The following is an 18,384-nucleotide window of genomic DNA, read 5'->3' on the forward strand; positions in this document are numbered from 1 at the left end:
GTCCAGTGCTTGCAGTTGGTGATCAGTCCATCAATCTGGTTGTATATGCAGATGTTGGGATCAATGGCTGCAACGATAGAGGTTGTACCTTGAGCGCATGCTCATATGCATTCTCTGCAGCGGTCCCTCCTGACTCTATGGAATCCCCAGTCTCAGGAGTACAATGTGACAATACAAACGATAAATGACAAGGAATGTCCGTCAAGATGCTTTATTAGAAGATAAATCAATCCAATTAAAATGCCAGACTCAGGCCGAGTTTCGTCCCCCATGGGGGCTGCCTCAGGGGCCACAACAAACAAACAAGAAATACTTCATGAAACAAGACATACATGACTCACAAAAATTATAAAAATAATATAACTAAAACAGGTAACAAAGGTATGTGTATCTGTAAAACATATAAAATGAGACAGAAATTGGAAGACAAAGGGATTGCACATGATGACTGTACATGTACTGAGATTAAATTTTGAATATTGTATCAGAATAGATGATTTTACCTTGTGGGAAATATCTTATATGCATTTGATAATTTCCTTCTGCTGATGAATTTAACAAGCTGTATTAACATAAAAAGGATGAAATAATTGTACATGATCTCAAAATTGTAATTAGCAATTGTAATCTTCATAATTAATGTGGTGGTGAAAATGCATGCTTCCACATGAAAACACTGTGACTGGCCAAAAACATTATGAATAGAGATTGAATTAAATCGAAATAAAATCATACTGAAAGTATGAAACTCGAAAATATACAATAATAAAAGGCATTGCACAAGCCATAAAGGTGAAAAGAAAACTAAATGTGAAAAACCAAGGATGCTAAGTGGATGTGAAGTGTAACATAAAAGTCGTGTAGTGACTCAATTGTATTTAACTTGAATGAAAAAACAATAAAAGAATAATAAAAAATGCTTACTTGGAATGATATATTTAAACAATGTGACCTGGACTTATACAAGGTTATAATTTATTTATTTATTTTTAATTTTTATATACCGGAATTCCTGTATGCAATACAAATCAGTCCGGTTTACAAGTAACGAAAAGGTTGCCCTGGTCTGGTAGATTAGACTGGGGTTTTTTACATAGAACATAGAACAATAACAATCAACTATTGAACATTATTACAAGGAACAGTGAAAGTAACAATAGTATTTAACAAACATATAATATTATAACATTATTCGTGTTCACATTTTACAAGGAACTTTGGTAGCGTAAATAGTCTGCAAGTAATCGGTTAAATAATATAATATGAAAAGGATGACTTAAATAGATATTGTGAATAATCAAGTCAGTGTATGAAATTGAGTGTCAATGTGTTTGTGACACCTTGCAATGGTTGGATCTGAAAGACAGGAGGAGGTGCCTAGTTTCACTCTGGGAGTTGGAATGCTTGCCTGAAGAGCCAGGTTTTTAACCTTTTTTTGAACTCTGGTAGATGGAGACTGTTGAATGTATTTAAACAGTGCTGTACTCCGAGGCTGGTTAGCTCTAAAAATAAGTATAAAAACATATTTGGAAACTAACGAAGTAATATGAATTCACTGTGCAAATAATGACCAAGTCTAGAACACCACAGTATGCCACTGAAACACGAAATTAAAAGATTCCAGTAATAAGGAAAAGTGATCAAAAATACAGTGAATATGGGTGAAATAAATGTTAACCGGATAGACCACACTGAAACTATCAAATAAGCCTTACGACTGCCAGTAAATATGTACGTACTTATGGTGAATTAAAACGGCATGAACAGGTGTACTTTACGGTTCTGCACGCCGGAGCTGACTCGCTCTCAGTCTAAAGGCAAAAAACAGCAAGCGATGGAAATGAAAAAAGAACTGCAACAAAACTAAAGTCTGGCGAAAATCAGAAAAAACCATAGAATGAACACTAGCTAGAATCGGCTAAACCAATTGTGGAATCAAGCTTTCACTAAACTTGAAACTGGCGAACTATGGCTGACATAATATAAAACTAAAAGCAAACAGTAACCGAGCAGGTGATTGAAAGCGAGGTCAACTCTCAACTTACTCAAAAAATGTGGTCAGACTGTGCGCCGGTCTCCTGCTTGACGGAATGAAAAGAAGGAACTGAGATGCTGTACTTAAAACACTGTCAAGCGTGCCAAAATGCCTGTCAATCATGCATGTGGGCGTGTACTATGTACTGCATTTGCGGGAGTGAACCTAAACAAGTAATCAGAAACCGGTACTGCCAGCTTGGGAAGCAATTTTAAATAAATGTTCTCTGAACCTGATTTTAATTATTAAAACTTCAAAAAAGAGAGAAGAAACCTTGAAATATAAATTAGATGAACAATTAGAATACCTAGAAAAAAACGATTTGTTTTAACATTATTCATGAGGACGACAAGAAAAATTTAGATGATTTTACCCGAGAATTGAAAAAAGTGAAGTATGACAAATTTTAAACGCGATGAGAATGATTATAAGAGTCACAAAATATATAATTGGAATTGGCAAAATAAATCTTCACATAGCAATAAATTTGCCCAAAAAAACAAAATTAACAATGAAGTTTTTAAAGATAATTTAGCAATAAATGAAAATAATAAAGAAAAAAGAACATATCAGAGTCCAGATTTAGGAAGAAATGTTAAAATCACGCGAAGCAATACGGAAATAGAAATAGATCCTTCAGAGTCTTTGTCATCATTTTTCACAATATCAGAAAATAATGTAAAAAGTAAACCTATGACACGTGCATATGAGAAATAAATTATGGAGGAAAAATTCGACCAAAGATGATTTGCCATATGATAAACAGAAAAGCCCTTTTTTAAGAGGAGGTGGTACATGGAGAAGCAGAGGCCAATACCCACAAATACACAATCAATTTCGGAACCGGTATCAACCACTACAGAATTGGCAATAGAACATAATCAGTCTATAGTTAACATCTCATCAATTCACTATACATGAGACAAATGCTTTGAAGAAAGGTCTGTTGTTTGTTCCTACCCCAAATTATAATGCTTTTAAAACAAGAATTGAGCTATTTAAATTTACTAGAAAACTTTGAATTATTGATACTTTTAGGGCCTCATTTTCCAAGGAAATACCGCGCGCGATACAGCCCTAAAACCGCAATTGCAAATTTTGAATTAAGTATTCAGGGGCAGAGTTGGGGCGGGGCAAATGTAAAGTAGGGAGGACTTATCGCGTGCCGCGAAAGGGCTGCGCTGTTAGCGCGGCTCCTAACACAGCCAATAACTACACCTCTTTCAAATGCGATACACCATTTCGTGGCGCGCAGTGCAATATTATTGCAATGACCGAAAATGTGGAAAACCAATTCCCACCGACCTACAAAGGTACTGCTACCCAATAAAAAGGCCTGTTCTTAGTAGGTCTATCTTCTCCACACCATCTACCCATTCACAGTGTATGGGGTAGGTGCACTCCATGGCTGAGCAGGCCTGACGCAGACGCCAGGACGTTGGTCGACATCGCCGCGGGTACAGGCAGCGGATCTATCTTCCACGAACCTCATTGCTGGGTATGCCAGAGGATGTTGTGATCAGCAGATAATGCCTCAGCGCTCATGCCATCCTGGAAATATATGAAGACATACGAGGTGCCCTTGAGTTTTGAACCTGAAAGAGCCGTGCTGTCCCCGGCCTGGCCAAAGTCTTGGCCACCCTGCACTTCACAGCAAGTGGCTCCTTCCAATCCACGGTAGCTGTTGTGGGTGGCATGTCACAGAGCACCTTTTCCCGGTGTCTGCATCAGGTCATTGAAGCTGTTATGGACAGCATTCCCGCGCGACAGACAGGACCTGATGGACCTCAAGCGTGGTTTATGACATTGCCCGCTTTCCGAATGTCATTGGAGATATTGACTGCACTCTTGTGGCCATCATTCCACCCCGTCAGACAGAGGCAGCCTACCACAACAGAAAGCAGTTCCACTCCCTCAACGTGCAAGTGGTGTGTGATGCTGGAATGCGGATCCTCTCGGTGATGTCCAGCTTTCCGGGATCAGCGCACGACTCCTTCATACTCAGGCAATCAGCTCTGTTTCGCAAATTTGAAGCTGGCCTGTATGGCGATGGTTGGCTTGTAGGTAAGATAGATGTTAACATACATGTAACATATTTGGAATGTTCATCTCTGTAATGGCACACAAATGTGATGTAGATGCCTGTTGGGATGGAGTCATATGTCCCCATCACAACAGACCTGAGTGGCTCATTGTGTTACCTTAAGTGGTGGAATGGCTCATGCACCCAACCACTTGCTATTGGCTGCCAAGCAGGAGGTACACAGCAGCCCCTGTATGTGCCACGGCTTGTTCACCTCCCTGCACTAGTGGACAGCCTACACATATTTGGTGTAGCCATGGCTACTGCCAGGGTCCCAGGTGCCTTTAGACTTGTCATGTAAGGGCAGCTCACATCCACAGGTGTTCGTGAGGTCCTGAAGTTCATGGTGATGGTGCACTACTAAACGACGGTATAGAAAAGCTGTTAAATAGTCATTTGTGCACATTGAGGGGCAGCCAGTTTACACCATGTATGTTATTGGGTATGCATACCTACATAAAAGGTGCAGTTGAGCAGATATGTCTGTACACAATGACTGCAGCGCACAATGCATATGATCTGAACACAGGGATGTGATCTGTAAGGACAGTGATGTAACGCACCGACCACATACACACTGCCGCCATAAATCTCACTGCCTAGGGGCCCTTCACGTGCTATACCGCCTTATAGCCACACACCAGCTGTGTGCCAAAGCAATCATGAAGCCATACACATAAGGTGTGGGGCAACTGGAATGGGCTGCCTCGTGCCATCTGGTTTTACTGCATGTATTGAGCACATACACCCATGTGACACAAACATCATTATTTGTAATGGCTTGCCTATCTCATTGCAACAGGGGACTCAGCCTATGGATGCAGGCCCTGGCTTATGACACCAATCCTCCAGCCTGCCACGTCGCAACAGCTGGCCTATAATGAGGCCTTAAGTGCTACACGCTCAGTCATTGAACGTACCATCGGCCTTTTGAAGAGCCGCTTCCGATGTTTGGACAAGACTGGGGGAGCGTTACTGTATGCTCCCCCAAGGTTGCTAGGATAATCCTGCTTTGCTGTGTGTTCCAGAATGTGGCTCTTCAGCATGGAATTCCTGTGCCTATAGATCCAGACCTCAGACCTGATCCCCCATGTGCGCGTGTCCCATGGCATGAAAACACAGTCAGTGGCAGCCAGGTTCGCCAACACCTTATACAGCACACTTTTAAGGTTGGCATGGGACCGAACCATGGCCCAGTAGTGCAGTTTGCCCACTGATGGGGTAGGATATAATGTAATGTGCAGACCTCCTTTTCAGTCTGCTACGTGCCTCACCTGCTACGTCTGTCCACCCAACAACTGTTTGGGGTAGTGCTTTACCTCAGAGTGTATAGCCCATAATAGGGTGGCTAAGGGCTGCCTCAAGGCTCTGCTCAGGTGCTGTATGTGTGTTACTTATTCGGTGCCATTGGACCAAGCACTTGCTACATACTGACATCCCAGCAAGGATGACAGTACTGTACACACTTGTCCCCATGAGACACAACACACTCAACGCCTCCCCTGATTTGCTAACACCATTCAATAATTGTACGTGTAATGGCCCACACCTCTGTCAGTCCCTAATGCTATCACAGTAACATGCATATTGGTGCGTAATTGATGCCCATCAGGAGTAATGAACCCTACCTACGTCACTCTAACCCTATTTCCCAATCCTCAATATTTTTGTCATGTGCATCTTGCGGCAACACTAACGACCCTTCAGTAGGCAAGTGGTATCAGTGAGGGCCTAGGCAGCAGAGCCTCAATACACAGCAGGGAACACATAGGATCCCTACAACCTCCTGACGCCTCATGAATGGGTGCGTGAGAAAAAAAGCACGTCTGGCGCTGGCCACACCTATCTGAAAGTCCCTTATCACTGTAGCATCCCACATCAACACACCTCTGGGGTCATTGCAGCTGGCTGAAAGGAGAGGCAGCTATCCGGTTGCATGCACATGGTTGTGACGGATGTATGCTGCTACAAGGTATCGCAGCGAAGGAAAGAAGACGCATGTACAGTTCGCCCCCCAACACAGCTATGGCAGTATGTAGGCCACTGTGCTGTCATGGGCCCACCAATACTGTGTATCTGCCTCCATAAACACATGTCGTACAGACATGAAACATCAGTCACGGTGCCAGCTTCCATGGGTCGGTGGTTCTGTTTCACACACACCCTCCACTGGGCTCCCTGTAACTGACTATGCATGTACATGTGTTCTGGCCTACATATCCATGCAGTACCACTTGAAACCTATGGCTGCTCACATCACGTCTCTGGCTGTGAAACCAGTGATGGGGGCTCAATGGGCAGCCGGGCATTGCTGTCACAACAGGGCAGTTTAGGCAGCAAAGGGTGCAGCCACCGTGTATCTTGTATAGGAATGTCAATCATGAGGTCCTCATGTGCACAGTGTGTACCGTACATGTATATGGTCTGTGAATATTAGTACAGTATGTCATGCCCTGCCCATCATATCCCCAGCAACATTATGAACTGCTTAGTCACAGTACAACTACTGATGGAATAACAGCAGAGTTCAGGGTTGGTGTCCACAGCACACCTGCCATCCAAGGGGTACCACACACCTGTGTCATGCTAGATATGACACACATTATGTGATGCAGTTAGTGATCAACACAGTGCGCCTGACAAGCAAGGAAAAAGCCACCTGGCCATGCATGCTCATGGAACAAGCACACACACACTCTTCATGATATAGATGTCCCCTGTTGGGACCCACAGCCACCATTTAATGCAGCCCGTACATACTCCTGTCATAACATGTCAGTTGTAGAAATTGTCAGCAGTGCTGTCTGCACTGAGCTGCGACATAGGGGTACCCACCCACATGTCACATATTTCGCCACAATGGTGATGGCCTGACTGTTGGCAGCCACCTTGCAGACAGGCCGTCACCAGCAGCACAGCTGATTGGCCAGGCTGGCAGAGGGAGGATGCATGCATGTGTATACTGCTCTATTGTGTGATCGATGGCCCTTACTGAGGAGTGAGTCCTCACAAGAGGACTGACAGGTGGATGTGACAAGGATGCAGTCCCCCTCAATGTGCTGTCAAGTGCCCTTCCAATGTCTATAAGGTGCCGAAAGTAGCTGGCTGCAATGTTTTCAAACATGGAGATGTGTGCAAACTGCCAATGAGGCTCTCAGGACTGTAACAGAGTGCCTCTTCGGACAGGGCCGCAACAGATGGGCAGCACAAGTGCCCACAAAAGGGTCACAGCGGCACAAGGCAAGGATCTGGGTGTGGCTGGTACCACGTAGCCACTGCAGTTGGTTCGATAGCACAGAAGGCATTTTGTGGACTGGGGACGCACCTCCAACCAGCCATTTGTACCCCTACACCATGCTCCTGGTGAGCAGACAAACAGTCATTGATGCTCGTGCAAACACAGCCCATCATAACCGTGTTGGCTCCACCAACGCCTCATCTTAGCAGCCTTACTGCTGAGTAGGATGACTAACTAATGTCACTATTGACAGATGATCACACAGCCATCCAGCACAGGTCTGGATGTGCAAATAAAGGAAGTAAATACCCACATGTGAAACGGTCCATAGAGGGCAACCCTTTCGCTGAACCCGCATTACCCATGTGTCGCCCATATGGAGGTGGCAGAATACTAAAGGAGGCTGCACAGGGTGGAATGTATGCATGAAGGGGGCCAGATATACGGCTAGGCAGGTGATGAGGTATATTGATGTACAGGCCACTCCCTTTTCCTAACATGTGTACTACCCCTGTGTGGCAAGTCACCTGGTTGTGGCATAGGAAGAATCTGTGATCAATGAGTGGGAACAATGAATGTGTGCGAGGTCTCCGGATACAGGTGAATAGCCTTTCAGCACACAACCTATGCACACCATATTCCAGAGCTGTTTGGAACACCAGCACATGCATGGGTGTGAGTGATAATCCACTAGCTGACACACATTACTGTCCTGCAACAGCGGTTTCCACGCTTGCTACTTGCAGTGATGAGGATGACAGGGGTTCAGACAGGGTGATAAACTAATGTCTGCGTCTATCATAATACTGGAAACATTTGTGGCTCATAACGTATGTAGCATTCACTGCACTGTCGCCCTCATACGGTACAGTACAATGGTACGCTGGGCAGGAAGGTGAACAGTTGGGATGATGTTTGGTCTGCACTCTGACCACAACCCTATCTCCACCCAGTCCGCCCACAATACATGCATGCACATCCCACGCAACTAGTGTAAATGCCACATATCGGTGTGTGTCGCAGCCCTTATGACAACGATGTTGGTGGCCACTGCACCAGCCCATACCAGGATGGCATCTCTGGGTACAGGTGGTACCTAGCCTCTGCGTAACACAGCCTCCCTCTGCACCAACCGCTCTCACGTTTGCCCCTCAACCATGATACCATGCAGATTTACACTTAGAGCCTCCATGTACTGTACCTTATAAGGGTGCACCCTTCTGGCAGCACGCCACCAGGCTGCACCCGGAGATGTCCTCCTCAAGGGTATATAAGGAGGGCCAACGTTGCCATGAGCTGATGCCATGCCCAGCTACAGTGTTGTTAAACATCACACTTGGCCAAGCACATGTGCATCCTTAACAATTGTGCTCCAAGCTGCGCCACAGTTCTGTGGTCCAGGAGTTCCACTAGCTGGATGGGCAGACGTTAAACAGGCAGAACGCAACATGCTGTATCCTCACACATGGCTACCTGTCCTTCATGAGGTGGAATGTGCCCGGGAAGCAAGATGTGCCTAAGGGTGCTGACAAATAGCATGGCAGTGTTCAGTGTTGCACCTGGCCTGTCAACCACTACATACACAGGCCACACACTGGTGTGGACATGTAGGCAACACCTTACACCCTGTATGGCAAGAGGTCGAGGGCTGAGAGCTTCCAAATGTCCACCTGCAGTGGCAGACCTTCAGTCAGGGATTCTGTCCTCCATGGCCGCACAAACAGAGTCATAATTAATTACTGAATTGTGTGTGAGACCCAGTGATACAAATATTCTTTATACTTTACTGACTCTTAACAGAACCACTATCATTTAGATGCTGCAGAACCCCAATGGACTAACCTCCCTACAGGTGTGCTGTTCAGAGGTTTACAGGTAACCACTGTTGCTCACACATCATTATCAGCAGAATATTAGTGTTTGCACATACTGTATGACCTGTGGCAATGCCTGACAGGCCATAGGTGGAGAAGACCCCTTTCCCTGTACGTACCTGGATCAGTCCAGACAGTGGGTTATGTCCCCAATCCAGCAGATGGAGTCAGCACAAGCTTTGAGGGGGCGTATCCATATATACTACTACCCCCTCTGCAGGAGTTCAGTATCTTCTGACTCCAGCAGATGCGAGTAGGGGAATCAGGCTTCCCCTCCTTTTCCTTTTTCTTCACTTTCTTGCTTGATTATGGCTTGTTGTTGTCTTTTTCTGTGGATCAAGTTTGTATCAAGTTTGTATTAAGTTAAAAAAAAAAAAAAAAAAAGGCAGAGTTCTTTCAACTTCTGGGGAGTGGCTTATCTTCCTTGTCTCTTCTCTGCGGCCTTGCTGTTTATTTCTCGTTGCAGCCAGGGGTAAGTTTGTTTTTCCTTTGTAGTTTTTTCCTTCACAGCTCAGCCCCCGGTGCCTGTGAAAGCCGGTGGAGCCGGCCTCTTCGCTCTTTACTCCCTCATCCGCGGCCATTTTACAGCTCCTCATGGGCTGCTGAGCCATTTAGGGAAAGATGTCTGGGGCGGGTCGTGTGGCCGGGAAGGCCCCCCCCGCGGCACCCTCCTCTATTTTCGGACAGCGGGCAGTGCGGGCCGACCGGGCCCCCCCGCAGGGGCGCTTTTGTGCGCGTGGCCCCCCCCCCCCCGTGGCTTTTTCTTTTCTCCTACAGCGATCCCGATGCCGCGGCCGTCCCGCTGTGCGGCCTGCAGAGACCCGGGGTCCCGGATTTCCCGGGAGGGCATCTGTGCACGATGCCTTCCCGGGGGGGAAGGTACCTCACAGTCCCTGACTGATTTCTCTTTTTTGCCCGGGCGGCGCAGGCCGGCCACTCCGCCATTTTTGGCGGGAACGGCGGCCATTTTACATTCTGAGCGCCCTGAGGCGCAGGCCACGAGGGGGAACGGATCCCTGGAGGCCACGAGGGAGAACGGATCCCTGGAGGACTCTACCAGCGGGGGTGTTCCCCCGATTTTGGTGCAGGAACCAAGCACCCAGAGCCAGGGAGCAGGAACCACGCCGCCCCCGAAGCGCACCCGAGCAGGCCGGGGTTCTCTCCGGAGTTTATCCTGCTCATGCATACCGCTTATCTGCAGGGGCTGGAAGCACCTGTGGGACCCCCCCTCCTAAGATCCCTCGGATGTCGCCCTCGACGCCGGCCCCCCCCGACCCTCCGGGAGTGGGGGCCTCCCGCCTCCCTACCCGGGTCCGATCCACGCCCGCGGCAGTGGGGGCGGTGCCAGACCCAGCGGGACATGGACTTGACCTCCCGGACGGGGGACAAGGGGACGGCGCGCAGGAGGGGGATGATCCGCGTACCCTATGCCTCTTCCAGAGGGAAGAGCTGGACGACCTCATCCCGCAGATCATCCAAGAATTAGATTTGGACCCGCCACCAGACCCGCCTGCCCCAGTAGCTCCCGCTGTCGTCACTTCTTCAAGGAAGGGAGATCCTGTCCTGGCGGCACTCCGGCCGAGGGCTCGGGCTTTTCCCATTCATGACTCGTTTTTACAACTTCTCACCAGGGAATGGGACACCCCGGAGGCCTCCCTGAAGAGCAGCCGGGCTATGGAAAAGCTGTACCCGCTCCCCGAAGATTTCTGGACCTCATCAAGGTCCAAAAGGTGGACTCCGCAGTGTCGGCAGTCACGAAGAGGACGACTATCCCAGTGACGGGAGGTGCGGCGTTGCGGGACACACAGGATCGTAAGTTGGAAGTTTTCCTTAAGCGGGTTTTCGAGGTCTCACCCCTCACGTCTCAGAACCTGCCGTCCGATGAGGCTGCCCAGGCAGATCGGCTAGAAGCCGCAGTGGCGTATGGGGCGGACGCCTCGTACGACCTTTTTCGGGTCCTCGCAAGATCCATGGTTTCGGTAGTGGCAGCACGACGACTACTGTGGCTACGCAATTGGGCAGCTGATACGTCCTCTAAGTCGAGTCTGGGCTCTCTTCCCTTCAGGGGCAAGTTCCTCTTCGGGGAGGATTTGGACCAGATCATCAAGTCCCTGGGGGAGAACGCTGTTCATCGGCTGCCGGAGGATAGGTTTCGACCATCCAGAGCATTTTCTTCTTCTCGGACCAGAGCCAGAGCGCAACGGCGCTACAGGGGATACAGACAGGCGGGCTCCCGGTCATCCGCCCCCAGGTCTCAGCCCTGGTTGCGCTCCTTTCGCGGGCGTCGGCCCGCACGCACTACTCCCGGAACCGGGAACCCCTATACCAAGTCTTCACAATGATGCCAGTCTCGCCCACTCCCCTGTCCCCAGGATTGGGGACCGACTAACGTATTTCTACGCGGAGTGGGCACGGATCACCTCGGACCAGTGGGTCCTGGATACCATAAAACACGGCTACGCATTGGAATTTGTCCGCCCCCCGCAGGGAAGGTTCATCTTTTCCCCCTGTGGCTCGGACCTCAAGAGAGGAGCGGTGCTGCTGACTCTGGACAGACTCCGGGAGATAGGCGCTATTGCGCCCGTGCCCTTCGGAGAGGTGGGCTCGGGCCACTATTCCATCTATTTCGTCGTACCAAAGAAGGACGGTTCCTTCCGGCCTATCCTAGACCTCAAGGAAGTCAACAAATCCCTTCGAGTCGTCCGGTTCCGCATGGAAACGCTCCGGTCAGTGATTGTGGCGGTGCATTGGGGGGAGTTCCTCTCCTCCCTGGACTTAACGGAGGCCTACCTGCACATTCCCATCCGCCCGGACCACCACCGTTTCCTTCGTTTCAAAATTCTGGACCAGCATTTTCAGTTCACGGCTCTCCCGTTCGGATTGGCGACGGCGCCGCGCACCTTCACCAAGATCATGGTAGTCGTGGCGGCAGCTCTCCGGAAGGAGGGCATCCTGGTTCATCCTTATCTGGACGATTGGCTCCTCTGGGCGAAGTCATTCGATCATGGACGCTCAGCGGTGACTCGAGTAGTACGGTTTCTACATTCCCTGGGATGGGTAGTGAACTTCTCCAAGAGCTCCCTCATGCCCTCGCAACGCTTGGGTTTTTTTGGGGGCGACCTTCGAAACCCTACTGGGCAAAGTTTTTCTGCGCCAGGACAAAGCTCAATCCTTGCGGGATCACACACGACGGTTCTCTGCGTTACCAGAGCCCACCTCCTGGGACTACCTGCAACTCCTGGGAGTGATGGGGTCCACCATCGACCTTGTACCTTGGGCTTTCGCTCACATCAGGACCTTACAGTGGGCACTCCTCTCCCGTTGGAAACCAGTATCGCAGGACTACCAGATGATTCTCCCGCTCCCGCAGAATGCCAGGGACAGTCTGGGCTGGTGGTTGGATCCGCCGAACCTGGCCCGTGGCGTGTCCCTCGATCTGCCAAATTGGGTGGTGGTGACCACCGATGCCAGTCTAGCAGGCTGGGGTGCAGTCTGCGATCGAAGCGCCACGCAGGGGACGTGGTCCACGGTGGAGGCGAAGTGGTCAATCAACCGTCTGGAAACCAGAGCGGTCCGGCTAGCTCTGCGACATTTCCTCCCGCTTCTTCGGAACCGGGAAGTCAGAATCCTATTGGACAACGCTACCACCGTGGCCTACATCAACCGACAAGGAGGCACGCGCAGCCCGCAGGTCGCGCTCGAGGCGGCGCTGCTGATGCAATGGGCGGAGCGTCATCTCGTCCGGCTAGCGGCCTCGCACATCGCCGGTGTGGACAACGTCCAGGCGGACTTCCTCAGTCGTCAACTGCTGGACCCCGGAGAGTGGTCTCTCTCCGACAAAGCGATGCAACTTCTCGTCCATCGGTGGGGGGCCCCCCACTTGGATCTGATGGCGTCCGCTCTCAACGCCAAGGCTCCACGCTTCTTCAGTCGCCGGAGAGAGCGCGGCACGGAGGGAGTGGATGCCCTGGTCCTCCCGTGGCCGCCACATCTTCTGCTCTACGCTTTTCCACCATGGCCCCTGGTGGGCAGGATGCTCCGCAGAATAGAAAGCCATCAGGGGACCGTGGTTTTCGTCGCCCCGGAATGGCCCAGGCGACCCTGGTTTGCGGACCTGCTACAGCTGGTGATCGACGGGCCAATCAGGCTGGGGCACCTCCCCCAGCTCCTACATCAGGGCCCGGTATTTTTCGAGTAGGCAGAACTCTTCTGTCTTGCGGCCTGGCTTTTGTGAGGCGCCGCCTCCGGCGTCGGGGCTACCCGGAGGCGGTAGTATCCATGCTATTGCGGGCACGAAAGACATCGACGTCGGTGGCCTATGTTCGAGCTGTGGTGTACCAGCCAGGCCACGAGACCCGCTAAGGCTTCTGTACCTCAGATCCTTCAGTTTCTACAGGCGGGGGTGGAAAAAGGGCTCGCCTATAATTCACTACGGGTTCAGGTGGCCGCCCTTGGCTCGCTGTTGAGCGATGGGGGCTCTCTTCTACAGTATCCTGACATTGCTCGTTTTCTCAAGGGTGTCAAGCATATGCGTCCTCCGTTACGGGACCCTTGTCCCTCCTGGAGTCTTAACCTGTGCTTCGCTCCCTGTCTGGACCACGTTCGAGCCGCTGCGCAGCGCAACGATAAAGGATCTCACTCTCAAGACTGTATTTCTTGTGGCCATCTGTTCCGCTCGACGCATCTCGGAGCTGCAGGCTCTGTCGTGTAGAGAGCCCTATCTCCGTTTCTCCGACTCTGGAGTTTCGCTTCGCACCGTTCCCTCCTTCCTTCCGAAGGTGGTTTCTGCATTCCATGTGAACCAGACGGTGGAGTTGCCGTCCTTCTCTTCCTCAGAGCCGAAGTCTCTCCGTCTCTTGAATGTCAAGCACACTCTGCACCTCTATCTGGAGGCTACAAATGAGTTCCGGACCTCTGACCATCTCTTCGTACTCTGGGCCGGTCCTAAGAAGGGGTCTCAGGCCTCGAAGACTACCATTGCCAGATGGCTGAAGGCCGGCATTGCTGCTTCCTACATTGGGTCGGGTCGGACTCCCCCACCCGGAATCATAGCGCATTCTACACGTTCTCAGGCGGCTTCCTGGGCGGAGGTTCGCTCGGTATCCTCGCAGGAAATTTGTAGGGCAGCCACCTGGAAATCGTTACACACGTTCTCGAGGCACTATCGTCTGCACCTCGCCTCTTCAGTCTCTGGACACTTTGGCGAGCAGGTTCTCCGAGCAGGCCTCGCAGGACCCCACCCGATTTAGGGAAGCTTGGGTACATCCCACTGTCTGGACTGATCCAGGTACGTACAGGGAAAAGAAAATTATTACTTACCTGCTAATTTTCGTTCCTGTAGTACCATGGATCAGTCCAGACGCCCACCGCGTTTGGGTTCTTGATCCTGCTCAGCTCTGCGCTACTTCTTGCTCGCAGTGTTCTGTGTCTTCACAGTCGTTTCTTTTCGCTGTTTTTCACAGCTCCCTACAAGTTGGTAGGATGTTTGCAGTTACTTGTTGCGGTTACAATTGTTTTCATTATCTGTTTCCACAAACTTGATCCTTCGGGGGTTTCTACTCTGGCTTTGATATACTCGATACTGAACTCCTGCAGAGGGGGTAGTAGTATATATGGATACGCCCCCTCAAAGCTTGTGCTGACTCCATCTGCTGGATTGGGGACATAACCCACTGTCTGGACTGATCCATGGTACTACAGGAACGAAAATTAGCAGGTAAGTAATAATTTTCTTTTACCTCGCTGCCCAAGTATGTATTCCACAGGAGCTGGCGGACAGTGGTTCTCCCAGTAACAGGTAACAGAGCAGTGTGCAAGAATAGAGGGAATATGGGCCAGACATGGGCCTACATGTCCCTCCGAGTAACATAGATGCACCCATATCGCTACGTTGGGAGGGTATACGTCCCATCCACATAATGTCCCTGACTAAAAGCTTGCAGGTACAGGAGGTTCAAGACAGAGTATGTAGAACAACAGGAATGAGGTGGGTATATTACGTGATGGTGACACAGGTCACACAGTATGTGGAAAATCAAATACTCTGCTGATAATGATGTGTGAGCTAAATTGCTTACCTGTAACCTTCGCAACTGCACACCTGTAGGGAGGAAAGTCCACTGGGGTTCTGTAGAATGTTAATGATAGTGGTTCTGTTAAGAGTCAGTAAAGTATCCCAAGTATCTGTCAACACTGACAGATACCGGTCACTGGACTGTACTGGTTATCCAAAGAACATGCGCCATCAACAATGACAGTTATCCTTGTACAGTGGCTTGTATGTGTGTGTGGCGAGGTGAACTATGTTAAGACAGTGTAGGACTGTGGACCACACAGTGTTGGCCGTGAGACAGTGTTCACATGGTGGACGTGGCCCACATTCTAAAGGGTCCATGCACACCCCACAGCTGGGCGAAGGCACCGGAGGCATGTGTATCACAACGGATGGTGACTCCTTCTTGCAATCTTTGCGCTTTTCAGACCCCCAAATTCCTATACGGGTGGTTAACAGTGACTGCACACCAGCAGTCACCACATCTGTGTGCACATGGACACCAGCTAAACACACTTAAGGCCTGTTGAGCATGCCTTACACCGCTTGCACCCTGTAAACAGGTATGACAGATTTGCATTAATATCTTCACCTCTCCGTACGACTAACAGCCTACTTAGCTGGCTGCTGAAAGTCTGTGCAACTCCTTTAATACACGGCATGCAGATAGCAACATTACCCTTCCCATGCCTCACGTTTCAGTGGCCCACAACCTTAATGCTAAGACAGTAACTATAGGAAGCCTTCCCTGGCACACAACCATGCTGCCATGGTGGGGATGTACACTGATATATGAGATTTCACAGGGTACATGCTTAGCATGTACAGCTGGAAAGGGCTACACAGTATTGTATGCCAATGGTGCCTGGAAATTAAGAGTGTGCATGTGCCACCACTATCATGGATGTCGCGCATGGCACCAGAGGTTGGCAACCTCTCGGTCAGTCACCCAGCAGTGGTGGAAGGCATCTTCCGTTTACCTGCACAAGTGAGAGACCAATCTAGGAAGCAAAGTCGGTTAGTACCTTAGCATCAGTTAGGCTCACATACGTGGTGTTTGTCATGCAGAGATAGCTACGATACTGAACCCTGGTAAGAATTACGTGTCTGGACTCCTCACCGCCAACAGTGCATGACATGAGCACTGCTATTGCAATAGACAGCTGGCCACCCCTTCCCCTTTCCACACAGATCAGAAGAGCAGGCATACATCAGCACGCTCCCTTACTGTGCATTCCCTATACTGAGGAACAATACTTCTTCTACTGTCAGGGACATGTCAGGTACTCCCCTATTTTTTACTCTGCTGGGTCCCCCTTAGCACCCTCCTAGTACATGAAGCTAACTGTAAGGTATGTCAATGACAGGTGCAGATGTTGCTATACTGAACCTCAGGCAGGGGCCAGTTCGAAAAATCAGCATTGGTGCAATGTGGGATACAGCATGCAAGGTGTGGCGGGTGTACACCAAGGGCACATTAGGAACATAACGAGGACACAAAAGGTGGCAGATTAAACAGGATATTTATTCCTGACAACATTCTGTAGGGTATAGTCAATTATTAGGTCAGCAGTTACAGCATACATTTGACGTTCCTAGGTATTCATTATCTGCAAGTACTAGATAGCTAATAGATCCAAAGTGGACCAGTTCCGGACTACATCACTCCACCATCAGCAGTATATACACATATGCAGGTAGTGGGTGTTATCAGTACTGGCAAAGCATGATTACCTAGGAACGGAGAAACAGGAAGTGGCACCCCAATAGCTTGGATACTGCAATACATAGATTACCGCTGGTCAGTATACAATGTGTAGACAGGCATAGGCCCCAGGCGGTCCATGTTGAAAGAGTGCACTGAAAGGGGACAGCCTGAGAGGCCAGCCAGGCCCCAGGCGGTCCATGTTGAAAGAGTGCACTAAAAGGGGACAGCCTGCGAGGCCAGCCAGCAGAGTGAAAGTCCAGGCCCCAGGCGGTCCATGTTGAAAGAGTGCACTGAAAGGGGATAGCCTGAGAGGCCAGCCAGCAGAGTGAAAGTCCAGCCAGCAGACAAGGTATCCAGAGGTTCAGCATGTAGGCAGCAGGCAAAAACATGAAGGGTCTGGCTAGAGCAGTGAAGGCCCAGGACGACACAGCAGCGGCATGGCAGTAGGAGGAGGCCCAGGACGACACAGCAGTGGCATGGCAGCAGGAGGAGGCCCAGGAACACACAGGCCAAGTGCCATTTGGAGACATGATGCACAGAACGCACCCCACAACCAGCATTAACAGCCCTTCAGCAGACCGGTCATCCTACAGCACACGGCCAGAATTTGCGGCCCTTGAGAACAGAAGGCGGCACACAGCAGAGTGGCGCAGCGGATGGCGGTGGCACACAGCAGAGTGGCGCAGCGGATGGCGGTGAGCCAGGTGACCAAGGTGGGTGGGAAGTGGTGCCTCATCAGCTTTGTATGGGGCATCCTCTTGCATCTCGATGGCACTGCCCCTCTGTGGGGAGCAGGCAGTGATGCTTCCTCTTCCATCTCGATGGCACTGCCCCTCTGTGGGGAGCAGGCGGTGATGCTTCCTCTTCCATCTTGACGGCACTGCCCCTCTGTGGGGAGCAGCCGGTGATGCTTCCTCTTCCATCTCGACGGCACTGCCCCTCTGAGGGGAGCAGGCAGTGATGCTTCCTCTTCCATCTCGACGGCACTGCCCCTCTGTGGGGAGCAGCCGGTGATGCTTCCTCTTCCATCTCGACAGCACTGCCCCTCTGTGGGGAGCAGCTGGTGATGCTTCCTCTTCCATCTCGACAGCACTGCCGCTCTGTGGGATGGCCATCCCAGTGGTGGGTGGGAGTAACTGCCCCACCCGGTTTGTGGTGCCTGATGGCCCCCTCAGGGTCCCTTGCCACGTCTTGATGGTCCGGTGGCAGGTGGCAGGTTCTTCGGGGGACGGCCCCTGCGGCCTTGGGCCCCTGAGGGACTTGGCTGGGGTGTTGAAGTTGTGGATGAGGAGGACACCTGCTGGTCCTGCATCCGCTGGAGGATTTGCAACAAAATTGTATTGTGTGTCCCAATTGCTGCAGCGATGGTGTTGCCTGCCTGTGTGGTGGCTGCA

At 50.4% G+C, this 18,384-nt stretch overlaps 1 protein-coding gene across 3 annotated transcripts in view; it reads left to right on the forward strand.

Annotated features, from left to right (window-relative positions):
- SUV39H1 (suppressor of variegation 3-9 homolog 1) overlaps positions 1–18,384 on the forward strand; it is a 133,504-nt gene that overhangs the window by 86,592 nt on the left and 28,528 nt on the right. For 2 of the 3 annotated variants that reach the window (XM_029610993.1, XM_029610970.1), the window contains exon 6: positions 4,921–5,174. The exons of the other annotated variant lie outside the window; for it this stretch is intronic. In XM_029610993.1, coding sequence (XP_029466853.1) covers positions 4,921–5,123 — 203 coding nt within the window. In that variant the 3' untranslated portion in view covers positions 5,124–5,174. Of the gene's footprint in view, positions 1–4,920; positions 5,175–18,384 lie in introns of those variants that run through there. 3 annotated transcript variants of the gene reach the window in all.

Source organism: Rhinatrema bivittatum, chromosome 1, assembly GCF_901001135.1.
Source record: "Rhinatrema bivittatum chromosome 1, aRhiBiv1.1, whole genome shotgun sequence".
In the NCBI taxonomy this organism is placed as follows: domain Eukaryota; kingdom Metazoa; phylum Chordata; class Amphibia; order Gymnophiona; family Rhinatrematidae; genus Rhinatrema; species Rhinatrema bivittatum.